Source organism: Pteropus medius, unplaced genomic scaffold (assembly GCF_902729225.1).
Source record: "Pteropus medius unplaced genomic scaffold, Ma_sr-lr_union100, whole genome shotgun sequence".
NCBI classification, from domain to species: domain Eukaryota; kingdom Metazoa; phylum Chordata; class Mammalia; order Chiroptera; family Pteropodidae; genus Pteropus; species Pteropus medius.
The window spans coordinates 18,103,717-18,122,569 of NW_024349803.1; the positions used below are offsets into that span (position 1 = coordinate 18,103,717).

The 18,853-nt window shown below is 48.1% G+C and overlaps 1 protein-coding gene and 1 non-coding gene across 3 annotated transcripts in view; both read left to right on the top strand.

Moving 5' to 3' along the window:
- LIMD1 (LIM domain containing 1) overlaps positions 1–18,853 on the top strand; it is a 76,620-nt gene that overhangs the window by 42,590 nt on the left and 15,177 nt on the right. For both annotated transcript variants that reach the window (XM_039837540.1, XM_039837539.1), the window contains exon 2: positions 3,197–3,298. In XM_039837540.1, coding sequence (XP_039693474.1) covers positions 3,197–3,298 — 102 coding nt within the window. The remainder of the gene's footprint in view (positions 1–3,196; positions 3,299–18,853) is intronic.
- Positions 17,972–18,090, top strand: LOC120582491 (5S ribosomal RNA). Its single transcript, XR_005647583.1, has one exon. It is a non-coding gene; the product is annotated as a 5S ribosomal RNA (ribosomal RNA).

The window sequence follows — 18,853 nt, forward strand, 5'->3', positions numbered from 1 at the left end:
TGCATGTTTGTTGAGGGCATACTAAGTGCACTTTGTCAGTGGCTGGGGGTATTCAGAGGTAAATGACTCTGAATCTTTGTAAAAGGCACCTACTAGGGGGATGGACAGGTGTACCCCAGGTATAAGGAGGTGAAGAGGAAGAGGGGACGAGGACAGGGCTGCTTGTGGAGCTACGCAGGAAGTGATTCGGCTGAGCGGGTCTTTGCTGAGCACTTGCAGAGGCCACCGTTAAGATGTGGCCCCTATCCTGCAGGCACTCCCAGTTCACTGGGCGAGGCAGACAAATGCCCGGGTAACCAGTAAGCTGTCAGCGCAGTAGGTGCCGTGTCCAGGGGCGAACGCGCCAGCATCATCCCTTTCATGTCCCCATAGTCCACATGCTGCATACCCTGGGGGCCCCACCTGGCTTGGCCTGCTTCAGTGACCAGTCCTTGGGCTCCCAGAGCAGCTGTCAGCACCACCGGTGTCTGTAGTGATGAGCCTGCTGGAGTGAGCCTTAAAGAACTGTCACAATAGAACCCCGCCGTCTGCAGCACGTCAGCTTCCCTGCTAACTGGCACAGCTCCGAGTGTGCCAGCTAAGGAGTACAGTTTGCCCAGAACTGATATATTTCCTGACTTAAGAGCGGCCTAAGCTGTATATGAAATTATCAGACAAAAGGAAATGCCGGTGTTTCTGAAATCCTTGACGTTTTCCATTTCACAGTAATGGAGGCTCTTTATTAACTTTCCTGCTCGCTCAGTACAGAAATACCAGCTGCCCAGTAGCCTCATCCTGTGCACACACGTCCCACACACGTGTGTACACACACCTATGCATGCGCATGCACGCACACAGGCAGTGTCATAGTAATTGCAGGGAAGATGGAAGGGCAGGGTATTGGGGAACTTTCCGGGGTGTTGGAAATATTCTACATCTGGACTGGAGTTTGTGTCACATACATCATTTGCCAAAACTCATTGGATGGTAGGTTTATAATTTGTGTGTTTCACCGTTTTTGAATTTTATCTCAGAAAAAGAAAAGGTGAACAAACAATGAACTGCAGTTAGTGATTTGCCAGCAGAAGTGGACGGCCGTCTGTAGCCGACTTTGAAATGCATCAAAAATAAGATGGATTGTTGGATTGATTGAAGACCAGGTAGTGAAACGTTAACAATTATAGGATTGGGGTGTGGGCGAGTGGGTGTTCACTGTGTGATTCTTTCAACTTCCCGCATGTTTGAAAATTTTCATAATAAAATGTCGAAACCGAAGAATTGCAAATTGTGTTCTCTAGAGCGTTCCCTAAACAAATTCCCCAACGGCCAGTTTTCTTGGCGGCCACCGTTCCTACAGACGGCCGCACCTGCTTCCTAAGGCAGTTTAGTGAAGCAGCTTGAGGGCCTTTGGCTTACTGGGTTCTCTTTGGACCTGTTCTGGTTGGTGTGGCTGGTTTGGGTGCATTTCATATAGGTTGTGTTAGCGTGGACTTCCTGAGAAGGCGGTCTGCTTTATCACCTTGGGATGATAGGAACTCTGAAACACAGGCTTTCTACCCCGTAAGCAAAAAGCTGAGGATTTGCAGCCTGAGAAAGTCCTGACAGGTTGTAACTAGGATCAGAAAAGGATGCCTGAGCCCCACTGACCAAGGATGGGAGCCGGTTATCCTGCTGGATGGATATTGGGGAGCTCTTTTTATATATGTGTGTATAAATATAATTGATTTTTCAGAAATTTTAACATTATACCATATATTTAAAAATTAAACTTTTTTGAGACTAGGCGCTTTTTTTTTTTTTTTTTTGGTAGCTATGAAGTAACGCCTGCTCTTAAAATACAGAAAATGCAAAGAAATAAAACCAGCCACAATTTTACATCCTAATCAAATTACTGCTTACATTTTGGTATATTTCCTCCCAGAATCTTTTTTTTTTTAATCTTGTGCATTATTTACGTGATTGTGATGTTTTCATTTGACCATAATGGGGGAGTTCTTTGGAAGACTCCAAGGCCTCCTTTGGGCTGGCCCAGAGCCTAGGCTGTTGTAGCAGAGGTTCCGGGTCGGTCCAGACAGAGAACTTCCAGCTTATTCCCAGGGTGAGATCCGGGGAGGCCCAGACCTTTCCGGAAAGCCCACGTTATGTTGCAGAAACTTCTTGCTGAGTGTGGTAACGTTATCGTCATCCTTATTGTTAATATGTCTGTTCATGGAGCGTTTACCAAATGAAGGGCCCTGTGCCAGGCACTCTTCACGTATCCTGTCAGTGACTCCGAAAGGGGCTCCTGTCCCCCATTGTACAGATGGAAGCCGGTAGCTCGTGGCGTTACAGTTCAAGACCAGGTCTTCCTCAACATTGTCGTCGAGGCAGATGAGCTCTCTAGAACTTCTTGGTTTGCAAAGCGGCCTCTTGGGAACGTACAAGGCGGGTGGAACTAACGTTTCTTCCTAATTAAGAACTGATGCTCAGAGAACTTACCGGGTTAACTCAAGCCACGTGGGAAGCGAGTAGATGGGAGGCTCCAGGTTAGAACCGGGCTCTTTAACCTTTGGTTCAGCATGTTGGCTCAGAGCTGGAGAGCCGGAGGGGTGGGAACAGCTCTGAAGGACTTGAAGGGACAGAAGGTGGGTGCAGGGTGCCAAGCAAGGGAGCCCAGGAGCCAGGCTAAGGGCCAAGATGGAGGTGAGAGGCCGGTGATGGGGGCCAGGGAAGAGCACCGGCTCTGCCGTCTGACAGACCCGGGCTTGGGGCCTGATCCTTTTGAATAAAGAGAGGAGAGTAACTCCTGGTTGGTGGTTCCTACTGGGAAGTAAAGGAAGCCATTTGGTTGACGTTTCCCGACCTGTGTGCCTGGCACATTATAATCATGGTGAGGTATTTTGGACGCTGTCTTATAAACGGTGGGAGCCTTCAAGAGCTTTGGGCAAGGGAGTGGGTCAACAAAGTGGAGGCACGCCAGATGAGGGACAGCGTGGGGCAGGCAGTGGGGGCCTGGAGTCCAGCCTGCTGGCTGTCTCCTGCAGTTGGAAGGACCGATCGTCGAAAGCCGGTGGAGGGAGAGAGTGTGAGAGAAAGACATTTCAAAGGAGTAACCCACGGGGTTTGGTGAAGGGCTGGCTATGGGGAGGGATGGGTATTCTGGCTTCGTTCATTGGCTTTTTATGACTCAGTTTCTACCATTCCCTCCCGATTCACTGCTGTGTTCTTGCCCTTGCAGGAGCCTGTGTGAAGTGCAGCAAAGGGGTGTTTGGGGCCGGCCAGGCCTGCCAGGCCATGGGGAACCTCTACCACGACGCCTGCTTCACCTGTGCGGCCTGCAGTAAGTGTGTGTGCTGGGGGGAAGGGGGGTGTAAGGATCGTGGGGACCGAGAAAGGGAGGAGAGAGAAGAGCATCCATCCAGGAGACACTTGGCCCTCAGCCCTCCACGGTCCCACGGAAAGGCAGACAGTGTCGTCTAGAGCAGGGTTTTGTACTACCAGCATAGGGCCCACCAGGGTAAGGTGACTGATCACCGAGTACTGGGGTTGCCTGGGATGGACTTTGGTGATAAGTTGAGTGGATTCGAAGCAATCCCTAATAACATCAGGTTTGTGATGCCTATCAGAGGTCTCAGAAGAGCTGGGTGGGGGAAGCTCGGGGATTCACCGGGGTCTGCCTGTTGTTACTTATCTCTCCCGCTGTGGGGACTAGCCAACCACAAGGTGATTGAATCAGTCATTTACCCCAGCGTGAGGCAGGGCGCCTTTATAACTCTTTACTCCAATCTTTGATTTGGAGGCCGCCATATGAGTGGGAAGTGTGAGTGTGTGCATGAGTGCCTGTGTGTGCACACTGCGTAAGTGTTGGTGCCTAGCAGCACACACACCTGTGGGCATCTTTGTACTCTGGTACATGCCTTATGATGAAAGCAGCCAGTCAGGAGGCCAGGCCTGTGCGCAGTGTAGCAAACTGCTCACTGAATCCATGGCACCCGTAGTGAAGGTTCTAACACGTTGCTGGACGTTTGCCTAGTCTGACCAGGTCATGAATTGTGCCTGTTTTATGGTCTCTACCCAAGATCAGTTTTGAGCAGCGTTCTTGAAAAATGTCCCACCGATGCTCTCTAATTCTATACCAAGGCTAGCAGCCGTCAAATAAGAGGAGACATTGCAAGAAATCCAGAGGGTCAGAGACAAAGGGGCCTTATCATCTGATCCAGTGGTTCTCCATCCTGGCTGCCGTGAGAATCACTGGGGGACATCTTAAAAACCAGTGATGCCCCAGCCCAACCAGCGGAATCAGAAGCCCTAGCGGTGGAATTTCTGGAGTGGGGTAGGTGTACTATTCAGAGCCCCTCAAGTGACTCTAGGGGTTGGCCAGGGCTGAGCACCCTGGATTAGTGCCAGGCTCCTCATCGTAGAAGCCTCTGGAGAAGGGAAAGAAAGGAACTTGCTCTCAGCTGGCCTGAGACACAGCCCTCGCGGTCCTCCTGATTCCCGGTCTAAAGTTAGCCAGGCGAGCATGGACCTGCCTCCTCACCTGCCAAGCCTTGATGGCCAGGCATGCGCCTGGCTTCTAAACCTCATGCTTCAGTCCCCACTGCGTTTCCATAAAACACACGCCTGAGAATTTACGGTTTGGGCGTTGATCAGTATTTTCACCATGGTAGGGAAAAACCGTGGAAGACTTTGAAACGGATCAGAAAGTCTTCTGGGCGTCCTCAGTGGAAACACAGTTGTCTGGTTACCGGGTTCTCTGGGCTCCTGGTTTTGCTTTCCCTTTGTGCCATGTGGCACTCTGTACGCTGTCCTGATGGCAACGCATGTGATGTTCATCCATGACCACGCAGATCGCGTCTGGTGGCGGTGCAGTCGACTGTCCCCCTGTGGAGACTGACCACTGCGGGTCTGCATGTTAGATTTTAGCATCTCTCATGTATGGGTCTTTGCAGTCTCCCAGCTGTAACATCTTACTGCTTCCCTCATTAATTGATGAGCTAAATAAAATCTTTGACACGTGATACCTTCTTTTAAAAATTATCTTTGACTTTGGCTTCTGCAACTACTTCTCAATATTTGCTCTGTTTTCCAGGAAAAACACACACACACACACACACACAACATTAAGTTGTTTTTCTTCTCAAGCAATTATCATTTGAACTAAGAAAGTTGTTGGGGGGAAAAAAAACATTGATGAGTCAGTTGGTTCCTCCTGTGGCTGTGTGACCAGCTGTCAATTCTCTAATGGGTTGAGTTTGTCTTGCTTCACAATATGACAAGCACAAAGGCTTAAGGAAGACAGATGCTTTGGGTTTTTGCTTCTTCTACCCTTTAAGGCCCTTGTGGTCTAGTCTCTATTATTACTTTCTACTAACAGCACGGTCAAACTGAATTTCTCTTTTCCATGTGCGTGTCTCTGATCACGCTGCTCCCTAGAATCTCCTGTCCCCACTCACTCCATCCACTTAAATTCTGGCCAGCCTTGAGGACCCAGATGAAAGGCTGCCTCTTCCAGGAAGCCTTCCTTGTCCCTGCAGCATGAAGTAGCCTTCTCTCCTGAATTTGGCATGCCCTGCTTTCTCGTTGGTGCCCTCATGCAGGCGTGACCCACATTCTCTGGGACTCTGGTGCCAGCAAACTAGGCCCTAGGGCAGAGTTGCTCAATGAATGAGGACGGGGACTGCATCAGATAGTGCCGCGGTGCTTCTGTTTGCCAAGGGGCCTGCACACACTCGTGTTGTGTGTAAACACCCAGCCTCCGCCCCCTCCCAGGGCGCAGGTAGAGACCCAGGCATGTGTCTGAGCAGCTTCTCTGGGACACTGGAAGTAGTTCCCTTTGTTCAGTTGACCTATTGCTGCCCCGTAACTGCTTTCAGCAGAAGGAGGTACCGGGTTGCTCCATGGCCTAGAGGTCCTCAAGGGTGTCTCTATGAATGTCATTGTCATCGGGATGGCACAGCTGAGGTCGGGCTCATCCAGCCTGTCCCCTCCTTCATTGGTGGAAGAGGGAATGAGGCCCAGAGAGGGGAAGTGAATTGTCCAAGATTAAAAACCTGGCAATGGAGCTGGCACCAGAATCTAGATGAGCCTTGCATGTCCCCATTTTTCTGGTTGGTTCGTGTGTATATTTGTGTGTGTGTGTGTGTGTGTTTGTTTCTCCGTTTGATTTATGAAAATAATATAGCTACAGAGATCTATTTCTGTAGGTGGGCACACACACACACGCACACACTCACGTCTTGGATTTTCTTGATAATCTATTAAAACAGAATGTGGGATCTTGTCAAGCTGACTCCTTTGATACAGATGTAACGAGCCACTTTTAAGTTCAGACAGTTTATTACCTTCCTGGGCAACAGAAAGAAGGGACATTCCCAAGTTGCCAGCTTCCTGGGTCCTTGTCCCACATACCGAAAAGGATGACACGAGAGGGGCCAGGTGACCACTGAGCAGGTTATAGGATGCGGAACAGCCAGTCCTAGATGCAGCTGTATTCTGGGGGTGGGGTAGAGCCCACACCTTATGAGAGATGAAGGCTGTCTCATCTCGTGACAGGCTCCCAGGGAAGCTGGAGAGGCTGGAGGGAGATGCTCTTATAGGAGCTCCTTACAGCAGCGGTCCCCAACCTTTTTGGCACCAGGGACTGGTGTTCCTACGAGACTGTAATGCCTGATGGTCTGAGGTGGAGCTGAGGCGGTGATGCTAGCGCTGGGGAGCGGCCGCAAATAAGATGAAGCTTTGCTCGCTCGCCTGCCGCTCACCTCCTCCTGTGCGGCCTGGTTCCTAACAGGCCATGGACCTGTAGTGGTCCTTGCCTGGGGGTTGGGGACCCCTGCTTTATAGCCGCCTGTCCTCTTGGGTCTTGGGAGGATCACAAGGTGTCCTCACCCAGACCTTTGCCTCTGTGGAGGGTGCAGATTCTCCAGGGCACAGCGTGGTTCCCCTGTACAGACACGTGTGATTCCCCACCTCTGAAAGAAGCAGCAACGTTTAATTCATTTTTAGTCATGAGAACAGCATGACAACCACAAAGAAAAATTTAAAGGCAGGAACCTGTTACGTTATTCTAACGTGGGTATTTTCCCTTCTGGGTTTTGACCAAATTTATACGAGTGTGTCCAAAATTTCTCCAAAATTTTTAGAATTGTAATCATAGCATATAAATAGTGTTGTATCCTTTTTTATTTAATATTTTGTCATAAATCCATCCATAGCTCTGTAGTCTTCATAATAATCATCTTAACAGTCCCATGGTTACCGGCCGAGTTGTCCCATGGTTTTATGGCAGTGAGCTCGTTTCCGGTCTGTTGGTTAATCACACACAGCCCTGGCGGGTGTCTTTGTGCATGCGTCTTTTTTGTCCCTCTGCTGAATCGTTTCCTTGGTTGGTTTTCAGAAGTAAGCTTCAGGGTGCGAGGTGTGGGTGGTTCTGTGGTTTGTTAAAGTTCTTCTTTAACATGCTCCTGGTGAGGAGAGTGTGTTTGGTTGCCATGGAGATGTGTGCTGTGGGTCTCTCTGCTTCCCCTGAGGCTCTGCCCCCCCGGAGTGTCTGTGTCCCTGACTGGATGGTCTCAGAAAGCTGTTGGCACACGGTGGGGTGGGAGGGAGGGTCAGTGGAGAGGGCAGGCAGGCCTTGGCTGGCAGCCACCAACTGTACGTCAAGTGTCCTGTCTGAGGAGAAGCTGGCGCCCGTCTGTGGCTTGAGAGAGGCGCAATGAGAAGACAAAGTGTGCTGAGCTTGTGGGGACAAGTGGCATTCTCGTCGGCCCCTTCCGGAATAGACCGTGAGGGGAAAGATGGCAAGGCTGTCTGTGTCTTCACTCCGGGCAGGGGCAGATCCAAAAAGTAAGATTTTGTTCATTTTGTAAAGACTAAGCAGATTCCATCCCGGAGTAAGGGTGAAACCTGTTCGGCATGTCATGGCTTGTTCGTGGCTGCTCTTAGTTTTCGTCTGGATGAGCTGGAAAATGATGGGCTAGATAAGCAATTCCACGGATTCTCCTCCCCCAAAGCCCATAGAACACGAGGGTGTCCGGGTCCTGGGCGTGGGGACTGGGACATAGTAGTGCGAGGCCTATGGGAACTGTGCCCGGTGCCAGCTCGAGCTCAGCGGAAGGCCACCAAGGGCCAGACAGGGTCCACTCGGGACAGTGCTGGAAGGTGCAAGTCAAGGTCAGAGCAGGTGACTTTCAGTGCTGTACCCTAGCGCTTATGTTCCTGGGCGGGGCATGCACTGTGACCTGCCAGCTGTACCTTAGGGAAAAAACACAACAAAACGAAGAAATATACGCCATTGTCCATCCAGCCTTCCAAAGACCAAACATCCATGCCTGTTAAAGATCGTGAATGGGTTTTATAGTGAAATCTCACACATTTGGACCCAATCAGGGAAAAGTCTCTGAGTCAGTGGAAAGCCCACATCTAGAACACTAAAAAAGGGCCGTTTCATTGCTTCAGGTAAGTAAAACGACTAGAATTAAGCCCAGCGTTGCAGAACAGAGGGTCTTAGTGAACGAATCCGTGATGGGCGGCTCGCCAGCCAGTAGCCCTGAGGTCCTGCGGGGTTCTCATCAGCTGTTTCGTTCTCCTCACTGAGTCTCAACTCTACCTCTGCAACCCTCTTTACCTTTATCATTGACTTCACAAACTACCTCACCAGCCCAGGCTTTGCAAACATCAGAGATTCTGAAATAGTGGAGCGTGAACTAGGAAGCGCCTCCTTTAACCCACGGGTGGCCTGCTTCCTTAAAACAATCGTCACGATATTTATAAGTCCGGTAAGTCTTCACTTTTCGTGGCCAGTAGGTTCTGCGACTTCACGTGAGACGCTAAGTAATGAAACCGGTTGTACCACAGGCTAATGGATATAAACAAGAGTTAAGCTCCTAAGGCATCTCATCAATGTGATAATGAAACGAGTTCTAGGTGAGCTTTCCAGCTAGCGTCAGCCTGACCCCTCCCCGAGCCCTCCACCCACAGCAACTCACTAAATCCTGTAACAATCCCGCGAGTTTCATAGACGATGGCTTGGAGAGTTTAGTTTGCTTGTGACTGGTTGCATCGCTGTTAAGTAGCGTGATTTAACTTGAGCCCAGGACCTTGTGGACCCCATAGCCCTTGCTGTCAGCCCCTGTACGAAGTCACCTTTGCTCAGAGAGACTGTGTGCTAAAGAAAGGATGCTGGCTCTGGGCACGGGTCTTGCCATTATTCTCAGGTCCAGCTGCTGCTGTCTTAGGGCTGTGTGACAACAAAGGTTGGGTTTTCAGATGACCTTGAGTTGTGCATGCCTTCACGGCCTGGGACCTGGAAGGGAAGAGATGGGACTCTATAGCGGCTGCCCCCATGGCACAGAAATGGATTAAGGGCTTTGATGAGAAGTGTCTTCCTTCTTAAGGCCTCTGATCTCTCAATTCCTGAGCCGTTGAGTCATCCCAGTACTTCACTTCACGTGCAGCGTTTATGTGTGAGCCGAGTGAGTCAGTCGGCTGGATCTAAGGAAAAGTGCAAGACCAAGAACGTGAGAAAGGAAGAGTGGGCAGATCCTATAGGAAGTCAGCGGGCGAGTGGGTGAGGGAGAAATCAGGAAACTACCAAGACAGACAGTTGGGCAAAGGGCCCTGGGGGGTCGAGGGGGGGGGAGAGGGCCGACTTTTACTTGACGTGTTATCAAAATGTCTCTATGTCCGTCTCCAGCAAACCCAGTTCTGCTGGGCGCTCTGGAATCGGGGCCAGGCTTGGGTTCCCAGATCAGACTTTGTTGATTCAACCAGAGGCCACGAAGTCCCTGATGCAGGAGAAAATCAGATTCTTGGTGCCAGTGACATGAATAGAGTCGGGGTTTTTGAACCATATAGTAGCGGTAACTCCAGTGTAACTTACATCATTAACTGCCACGCCTGCGTTCCAGGCACGTGCATGGTTTCGGATGGAAATCTGCATTTCTTTCTTTCGCTAATCCCAAGGGTGAGACCTGGTGGCACCCCATGTGTCATGTGTCACCTGTCTCCTTACCTCTAAGAGGAGAATGAAGAGTGTGCTGATAGGCCAGGGGCACGACACCCTAATCAGCATGAAGATGTTATACTGGGCACCTCATCTCAGAGCCAGAATTTGGATTTGGGAGTAAGATTTTTTTCTGGGGGTGTGCACTTTATTTTGGCATCATATACACTGTGTAGGTCTCCTTGGCTCTCTCATCTTTCTAAGAGCGTCTCTTCTTTTCTCTTTTAGGTATACTGTCTCTCTAATGTTCTCTTAAATTTCTGCCCCCAGCACTGGCTCTGTGATGGTTAATTTTGTGTGTCAATGTGACTGAGCCATGGGGTGTTCAGACGTTGGGTCAAACATTATTTTGGATGTGTCTGTCTGCAAGGGTGTTTCCATGAGATTAATAATTGGCAGGCTGAGTAAAGCAGATTGCCCTCCCTAACGTGGGTGGGCCGCGCCCAATCAGTTGAAGGCCCACATTTAGTACACAAAGGCTGACCTCCCAAGAGTAAGGGAATTTGAACTGGGACATCAGTTTTTCTTGCCTGTGTACTGGGACCACACCATCAGCTCTTCCGGGCCTCCAGCTTGCTGACTGCAAATCTTGGGAACCTATTGGCCCCTATAATTGTATGAGCCAATTCCTTATAATAAATCTGTCTACACACACTATCGGTTCTGTTCCCCTGGAGAACACTGACGAACCTGGGCCCTTTCATCTTCCTTCTCCTCGACTTTCCCTTCCTTCCTTCCTCACTTCCTGTCTCTCTTATGTTTCCTCATCAACAATTTCTTTTGCAGCCCCGGTTTCCATCGCTGCTCCTGTGCCTCTGTCACCGGTTGTAATACGAGCCACCGTTTGTGGAACCCTCATCTGCTCCTCCCCCACAACCTCATTGACACAAGAGGAATGTGGGGTCCCAGAGTGCTCACACACTGCGCGTGGGAGACCGAGGTCCCAGCTCAGGGGCAGGCGGCCCCGCAGTGTAAGCTCCTGCCACCGCGGCCGTGGTTCTCACCCTTTACCGCACATCAGTCACAGTCCCACAGAGCCTGTTACAGTGCAGACCCCCGGCTCCACCTGCAGAGGTACCTGATTCCCAAAGCCTGTGGACCTCAGGCCCAGGCACGTGCACCATGCTGAGCATCCCGGGGGACACGCAGAACCTGCCCGTGGCCCCGCAGCTGGCCTCACTGCCCACCTGTCTTTACCTTCATTTGGCCTCCAGCTCTCTGGCTGCGGCCCTGAACTCTAGACTCACATGGTCCCATGTGGCAGCCAGTGGCCACATGCGGCTGTTGAGCACTTGAACCGTGGCTAGTGTGACTGATGAGTTGAAATTTTAATTATATTTCATTTTAATTAAAGTTTAAATTTAAATAGCTGCATGTGGCTAGTGTCTACTGTATTGGACAGTGCCGGTAAAGTTTCTAGTTCCTAAACCAGAGATCGCTTATTCATAAGACATGATCAGTGAAGTTTATTATTTTTAGAACTTTATACATCACAAAGGCAGTATAGTCACATTGAAAATATATATTTTTTTCTTTAAATATGCGTGTGTCTGTGTATGTATGTACATATATAAATATACAAACATATATATATATGTAGCCCCATACCAAGACAAAAGGACTACCTTAACTTTTTTTTGTAGTATAGGTCTGCCCGTGATGAATTCTTTTAGATTTTGAGTGTCTGAATTCATCTTTATTTCACTTTTGGTTTTAAAAGATATTTTTTGCTGGGTCATAGAATTCTAGGTTGATAGCATTTTTTTTTCCGGTTCTTTAAAGGTTCCACTGTTCTCTCGCTGGCGTTGTTTCCCGTCAGAAATTCAGTGTCATCTTTATCTTTGTTTCTGTTGTCTCACAGCTCACTTAAACTCTTCCCAGTTTTTAGATTCTTTTCCTCTCTCTTTCCTTTGGACAGTTTCTATGGTTATGCCTTTTACATTCGCTGGTCTTTCCTCCTGCAATATGTAATCTGCTCCTAATCCCATCCAATGTGATTCATTAGGTGAATTTGGAACGGAACCCAGGCTGATTATTGCCCACTCCCAGGGCAAGGCATTCCCGTTGCACTCAGCACTCCGTGCATTATTATGAGGTTCCCAGTCTGGCTGGTGGGGACAGGCACCGTTTCTGACCCCCGCGGACACCAGGCACTGTTCTCGCTCATCCTTTCGATGTCTTTTACCCCCAGCCATGGTTAGATTCTTCCCGCTCCTGTGCCGATTGTATTTGCTGAAACTCTAAGGATACCCTGGGCAGACCTCCTGGATTTTTTTCTCTGTGCAGTATTTTCTTCTCTGATCCGGACAATAGTGGTCTGGAGTAGTGGGGATGGGAAACGAAAAGCGTGGCTTTGTAAAACCGTGAGAGAACAAAGGACTTGAGAGTGGCCAGTGAGGAGCAGCGCTGCTCGTAGTGTGGTCCCCGACCAGTGCCGGTCAGTAAGGAGAGATGCTCAGGAATTGACACCATTTTGAAACTTTTATATAACAATTTGACAGAGTCAATTAGGGCTTGGATTTTATGTTTCATTTTTCCACATTATTATGAAAATTAGACGGACAGGTGGAAATTAAAAAGACAACAAAAACCTGGCCCTTTGCCACAGGTAAACTGAGAAGGAAGACCTGGAGGAGCTGGGCAGGGAGATGGTGGTGGGTGTGATTTTTGGCTCAGGTAGGTCGCAGCTGAGGAAACCGAAGGTCTTCGCAGGGAGCCTGGCAACAGGGATTGTGCCAGACACTGAGACCGAGCCAGCACCGTGCTGGGCGCCCCGCGCTGATCCCCAGCTCTGTCCTCTCCACCACAGAACCCAGGAAGGTGGGTGACCCGCCAGCCTCTCATTTCTGGGAAATGGCAAAGCCAAGGACCCCACGCTGAGCGCTTTTCCACTCTCCCCGCTTTCCGCGTTGTCCCTCGGCCCACAGAGGCTGGAGGAAGCCTGTGAAATTCCAAGTGGATCTAGTTCATTTGAGCAGAACCAGTTTGGTTGGTTTCTTTTCCGTTTCTTCTTAAGAGTTAAGTTATTTTGGAAAAAGTCTTTTGGAGAAGCGGATCGGGTAGAACTCCGTCACAAGTGGCATCAGGTCCTTGAAATGTTCTTATTCAAGCACTTGAGCTGAATTTTTAACTTTTTTAAAATTTTAGTTGATTTAGATTGATATACGAATAGCCAGCTATGACCGGTAGCCTTTGCGAGAGCACAGGTTGAAATTACCAGTTGGGATAATACAATAAAAACACAGTCTAAACTATTATTAGCTCTATTTCCTTTTCTCAGAAACTCTTCTTCTCGGGAACACCTCGCAGTTTTCCTTTGCAGAGGTATTTTGGAAACTGAAATTTGTGGTGAGGTCTTACAGCTAAGGGCCAGTTACTTGTCCGGAATAGATGAGTCGCTTTTATTTCTAGAAGGAAGAAGGCGGGGAGAGTACTGCAGGTTTAGTTTCATTTGTCACATTAGATGGCTGACCTCTCTTTGTGACATTCCCCACTGCTGCTTCCTTCATCGGGCCACACTGCGTTCACCCGCATTTTTCTCTTTTCAACTGAAGGTGCCTCAAAGGCAAATATAAAATATTCATTCACTGCGTCTATGGGAAGTGGCTTTTAGAGTGCATTCTTGATGAGTCTGTACATTTATTAGTCAATATTTTATAAACTCTTAAATAAAGAGCACCTCTGGCTGCTGTATTTTAAAGCTCTGGAAAAACGACTTGTTTGGTACATGTTTGGTGTGCCTCTCAGGGGATGTTGCCTGGTGCCCGGAATCCCTCCGCCGGAAGCGGGACAGCTAAGGAAGCGGGACCCCGAAACTGAGTGATGAAGCTGTCACCCGGCCGCGCCTGCTCCCTCCGCAGCTCTGTGTGTGGCGCCGATTATTTAGGGGTGGCCTAGGTCTGAGCGCTTTGGTTTGACCGAGATGAATCCCATCAGGTGGAAGCGCCGGTGCAGAGACGAGCCCCGGTGACACTCAGAGTGTGGTCCCTGGACCAGCAACTGGCAGCATCACCGGGGAAAGGCCGGTTCTCAGGCCCCTCCCAGACCTACGGAATCGGAATCCCGGGGTGGGGCCAGCAGCCGTGTTGGAACAAACCCACCAGGTGCTTCCGAAGCATGCTGAAGTTTCAGAACCACTGGCCTGATGTTTGGGGCTCACCCCTCCACTGTTCCATTTTGGCCCATGTCTATATAAGCACTGGCCCAGCCATCGCTGGCTTCTTGGTGTCACGCCTCCGAGTATGTGCCACCGCAGGGAGTAAGGACGATGAAACGTGTCCCCACTCTACTCCCTTAAGGTTTGATTGGGAAGGCCAAGAAATCCACTTTCTTTCCCCAAGTCTGAGAGACTCCTTCTGGCACAAGGAGATACTACTATAGTTGGTGGGAAGAGTGGTGACATTGCATCAGAGACCTGGGTTCCGACCCTAGTTCTTCTACTTAGTTTTAGCCACACAGGCGAGTTGGCCTGGCTGATTTAGCTTTTGCATAGTGCGGTGGGTGGAATCGGGCTGCCTACAGTGCAGGGCACATTGCTGCAGGGTTTATGAGACGGCCGCAGCCCGCCCCCTCCACCAGCCAGCCTAGAGTCCTCTGCGGTAGTGCTGCCCCGCCTGTCCTGGTCCTGGCTGTGCTCTGGCGCCACCTAGCGGTGTCTGGCCGCTCCAGCTCTAGGTCCTGCCCGTGAACGAAACAGTGGCAGTGATTCCAGGGATTTCCGGGTTAGCTGCTGCCTGTTTCACCGGCCAGATCTGGAGTGATGACTTTCCCTCTGGCTCCGGGCTTCTCCAGATGAGGTTACTGGCCGTCTTCTGCCAGACCTCACCCTCCCCTCCACGTGCCTACGGTGGGAGATGGGTCCCAGTCATCAGTCAAGTTACATTCACACGTATGCCATCTATCACAAGGGATTTTTACAGAATTGTCAAGTAAATGAGAGACAGTGTATGCATAGTGCCCAGGACGTAAAATATGCTTTAAAAAAATGAAAATTCCCTCTCCGCTCTCTGGTAGGAGGAGAGAAATGCGATTCCACACGTAGTGTGCACCCGACAAGCATTAAGTAGTGCGGGGGGGTGGGGGGCTAGTGGCACCGTGGGACAAACATGAACTTCTGAGTCACACACACCTGGGTTCCCGTCCTGCCCCCTCATTTCCTGGGAGAGCCTCTCCGAGCCTCAAAATTTACGGAATGGAGATGGGAATGTTTAACTTAGGAGTACTGTGTTTTTATGAAGAGAAAAGGAAGCTCTGCCAGTTGCCAGCAATCCTAGGGTGTCATTTCCAGTGATCCCCAAGAGCAACCGGTTCCCGCCACCTTGTCCTGCTGCCTGATACTGACATGGGATGGGTTTTATTTCCACCTCGTTTTTGGGGGGAGCCCTTTCCACACTCGCTGAAACCCAGAGGAAGTGACAGGGAGTGAGGTGTGGACTTCTCTGTAAATAGCATGTGGCAGGACAGGGACAGAAAGAGGGGCTAATGATGCAATAATGCGTGTGTGGCAACGTTTTTAAACATTTAAGGAACTTTTTAAAATATGAAAGTTCTAAACACAGTACTCGAAACATAGAAGGCATTCAACAATTCAACAGATGTTAGCTTTTTCTCCCACTGACAAAATACACTGATAAATTTGGATGTGGAATTTGGTTTCTAAACTTAGGTGGTCTCTTAAAACTGAAGTAAACACTGGAGCTTGAGTCCTTCAGAGCAGACTAGGGCCCCACCCTCTGAGGTCTGCGGAGAGTCCTCAATTTTTTTTTTTGAATATAAGGAAAGCAGACACACCCTCGAAGCCCCTTCTTTGGCCTCCAGGGTCTAGACAAGAGGGTCTGTCTAGCCACCTTAGCAGTTTTTTAAATGATTAAGGTAATAACTGCTCATTATGAAAAGTTTGGGAAGTGTAGGAAAGCATAAAGAAGCAAACAACAGGCAAACCACCCGCACTCCCCACCCGCATCATGCAGAGACTCTATATGTGGCCCCTCAGAGGCACTGTCTTCTGTCTTTTTTCTTTGAATTTCTTCTTTATGTAGTTGAAATACACAATTTTTAGGTCTTTTTTTTTTGCCTTTCATATTATTATATAAGGTTTTTTTAAATTAAAAAAATTACTTTTCAGATCATAAGTACATAATTCTAGAAAAATTTAACATAGAAATGGATGAAGCAAAAAGTGAAATTTTTCTCTTATATCATCCACCAGTGTATAATACTAGAAAAAAAACTTTAAAAATATTAAAATGTGTAAAGTAGTAAGTGAAGTTTCCCTTTAATACACTCTACCAGTGCTACATAAGACTAGACAAGTTTTAAAAAAAAAAAGAAATTTATAAAATGAAAGTAAAATTTCCCTGTAATGCTATCTACCAGTGCTAACCACAGTCATATTTATACTATTGAATTGTACTATACAGTTGTCCAGCTTGCTTTTTTCACTTACTAATGTATTTTAAGTGTCTCTCTATAGTATAAGTATCATTAAAACATTTATTCGAATGGTATTTTTAAATGCCTACATAATATTTTATTACTTAAATGTACTCTGTTTTATGTAATCATTTCTCTAAGGCTGCCAATTTGGATCTAAATAAACATTTATTGACATCTCAGATTCTTTCCCTAAGCTAAGTCCCAGATAGCCCCACTGAGTCAAAGATAAACATTTTAAAGTTACCTCTTTAGAAAGAGTTTCATCATTTTATACTCTGTCAGTAGCTTACAGAAATATGCAGGGACAGGAATCGCATATGACTGTGATCATTTAAAAAATCTTTGTTGATATCCTAAGTGAAGAAGCTCTTGTTTAATTTACATTTCTAGGATTTCTAGAGAGTTCAGTGCTTTGGTGTGTTTGATGGTCTTCCTCTGTGATTTCTGGAACAGAGATAATCTGCCTTCTATTAAAACAAAAAAATTAATTCCCAACTCAGATTCCTTAAAACTTCCTAGACCCAGTCCTGGAACCAGACTTTGGTGTTCCGCACGCATTGAGTCAGAGCCTGACCTCCCTCTAGGACAGGGGTCCCCAACCCCCCGGGCCACAGACAGGTACTGACCAGTCCATGGCCTGTTTGGACCTGGGCCACACAGCAGAAGGTGAGTGGCGGGTGAGCGAAGCTTCACCTGCATTTGCAGCCGCTCCCCAGCGCTAGCATCACCGCCTCAGCTCCACCTCAGATCATCAGGTGTTAGATTCTCATAGGAGCACTGGTCCCAGGTGCTACAAAGGTTGGGGACCACTGCTCTAGGAAGTCTGAAGTGGTTTTAGGTGGCCTTCTCGTGCCCTCAAGTGGTCGCATTGGCAACTGCAGCCTTGCCCCCTTTCCTGTCTTCAGAACCGGATTCACCCCCTGTAGGTAATCCCAGAGGGAACCACAAAAAAGGGAACCCTCACAGGCAGGGCTGGGCCTGGGCCTCGTTTGCTGTCAGGCGACGTGGAGATTACTCTCCTTCGTGGCTGGCAGGTCCTCTTCATGTGGGCCATTTGTGCCCTTGTCACCTTGGCTCTTGGGGAGGGACGGGAGGCCAAAGGTCAGTTCTCACGCAGGTGCCCGATGGAGACAGAAAGTGGAGAAGATACTCCAGTTCTCATTCCCTGCCCCACCTAAAACTCTGAGTTCTCTGGCTTCTTTTTTATAGAGGTGGGAATTTATAAGGAAATAACATCATTAAAATTAACTTCCATGGCTGTGAGGAGATTCCTGTTAGAGAACCTCGAAATCTCCTAGCGGTAAGCAGTCATTCTTGTTACACCCTAGTTTTTAACAAAAGTCAGGAAACACTTATGAAGAAGTTTCTAGAAGTGAGGGTGACTAACTTGTGAAGAAGTTTCTAGAAGTGAGGGTGACTAACTTTAAGAGAAAGACAGGAGACCTAAAGACGTGTAACTTTCTAACATTATGCCCCACGGCCCTCTTCACACTCCTCACTTCGTACATTCTGCTCCAGGCTGTGAAAATAATACAGTCACTGCAGAAAGAACTTACTAAAAATCCCCCATATCCTGTCTACGGCCACGCCACCCTGAAGAAGCCCGATCCCGTCTGATCTCGGAAGCTAAGCAGGGTCGGGCCTGGTTAGTACTTGGATGGGAGACCACCTAGGAAGACCAGGTGCTGTAGGTGTAAAAATAAAAAGCATAATAAGAGATTATGTAAGCTGACAAGGCCTTGCAATCTATTGAGTCAACAAGGGTTGCCTCACCTAAAAAAAAAAAAAATCACCCATATCCTATAATCAAAGCTACTGACCATTAACATTTGGCATACACATAATTTTGGAATCACATAGGCATGTGAAGTATGTGTATCCATGTCTGTACACACACGTGCATACACACACACATACACGCTTTTATCCTGTTTTAAAATACTTTAAGTATGTGTGTCATTAAATCTTTTTTCGAAAATGCAATAATAGTCTGCATAACAGTATAAACACCATGATCGATTTTATAGGAATCAGGCTTTTGACGCTCATTTTTGTAGGCTGTCGTCATGATGCTGAGGTGAAGACCCTTTAAACAATCAAACTTGATTATTTCCTTAGGATAAATTCTCACAGTAGAATTTTTGGGTCAAAATAATCTGAACTTCTAAATTCTGTTGATAGTTAATACCAAGTTTTCTTTTAAAAGCTGGTTCAGTTGCTGCCGCCCCTGCAGAGTGGAGAATGTCACTGATTGTGATTCTTTCTAACCTCGCCAGGGATAGATAAAGCGTGGAATATTATTTTAATTTGCAATTTTTTTAAATCACGAGACAGGTGAGGATTTTTCTCTTACATTTATTGGTCATTTACACTTCTCGTCATTCGTCTTTTCCTAATTTTCTTTTTTATATTGGACTGTTAATTGAGTTATTTGCATATATGGGTTGTTCTTTTTTG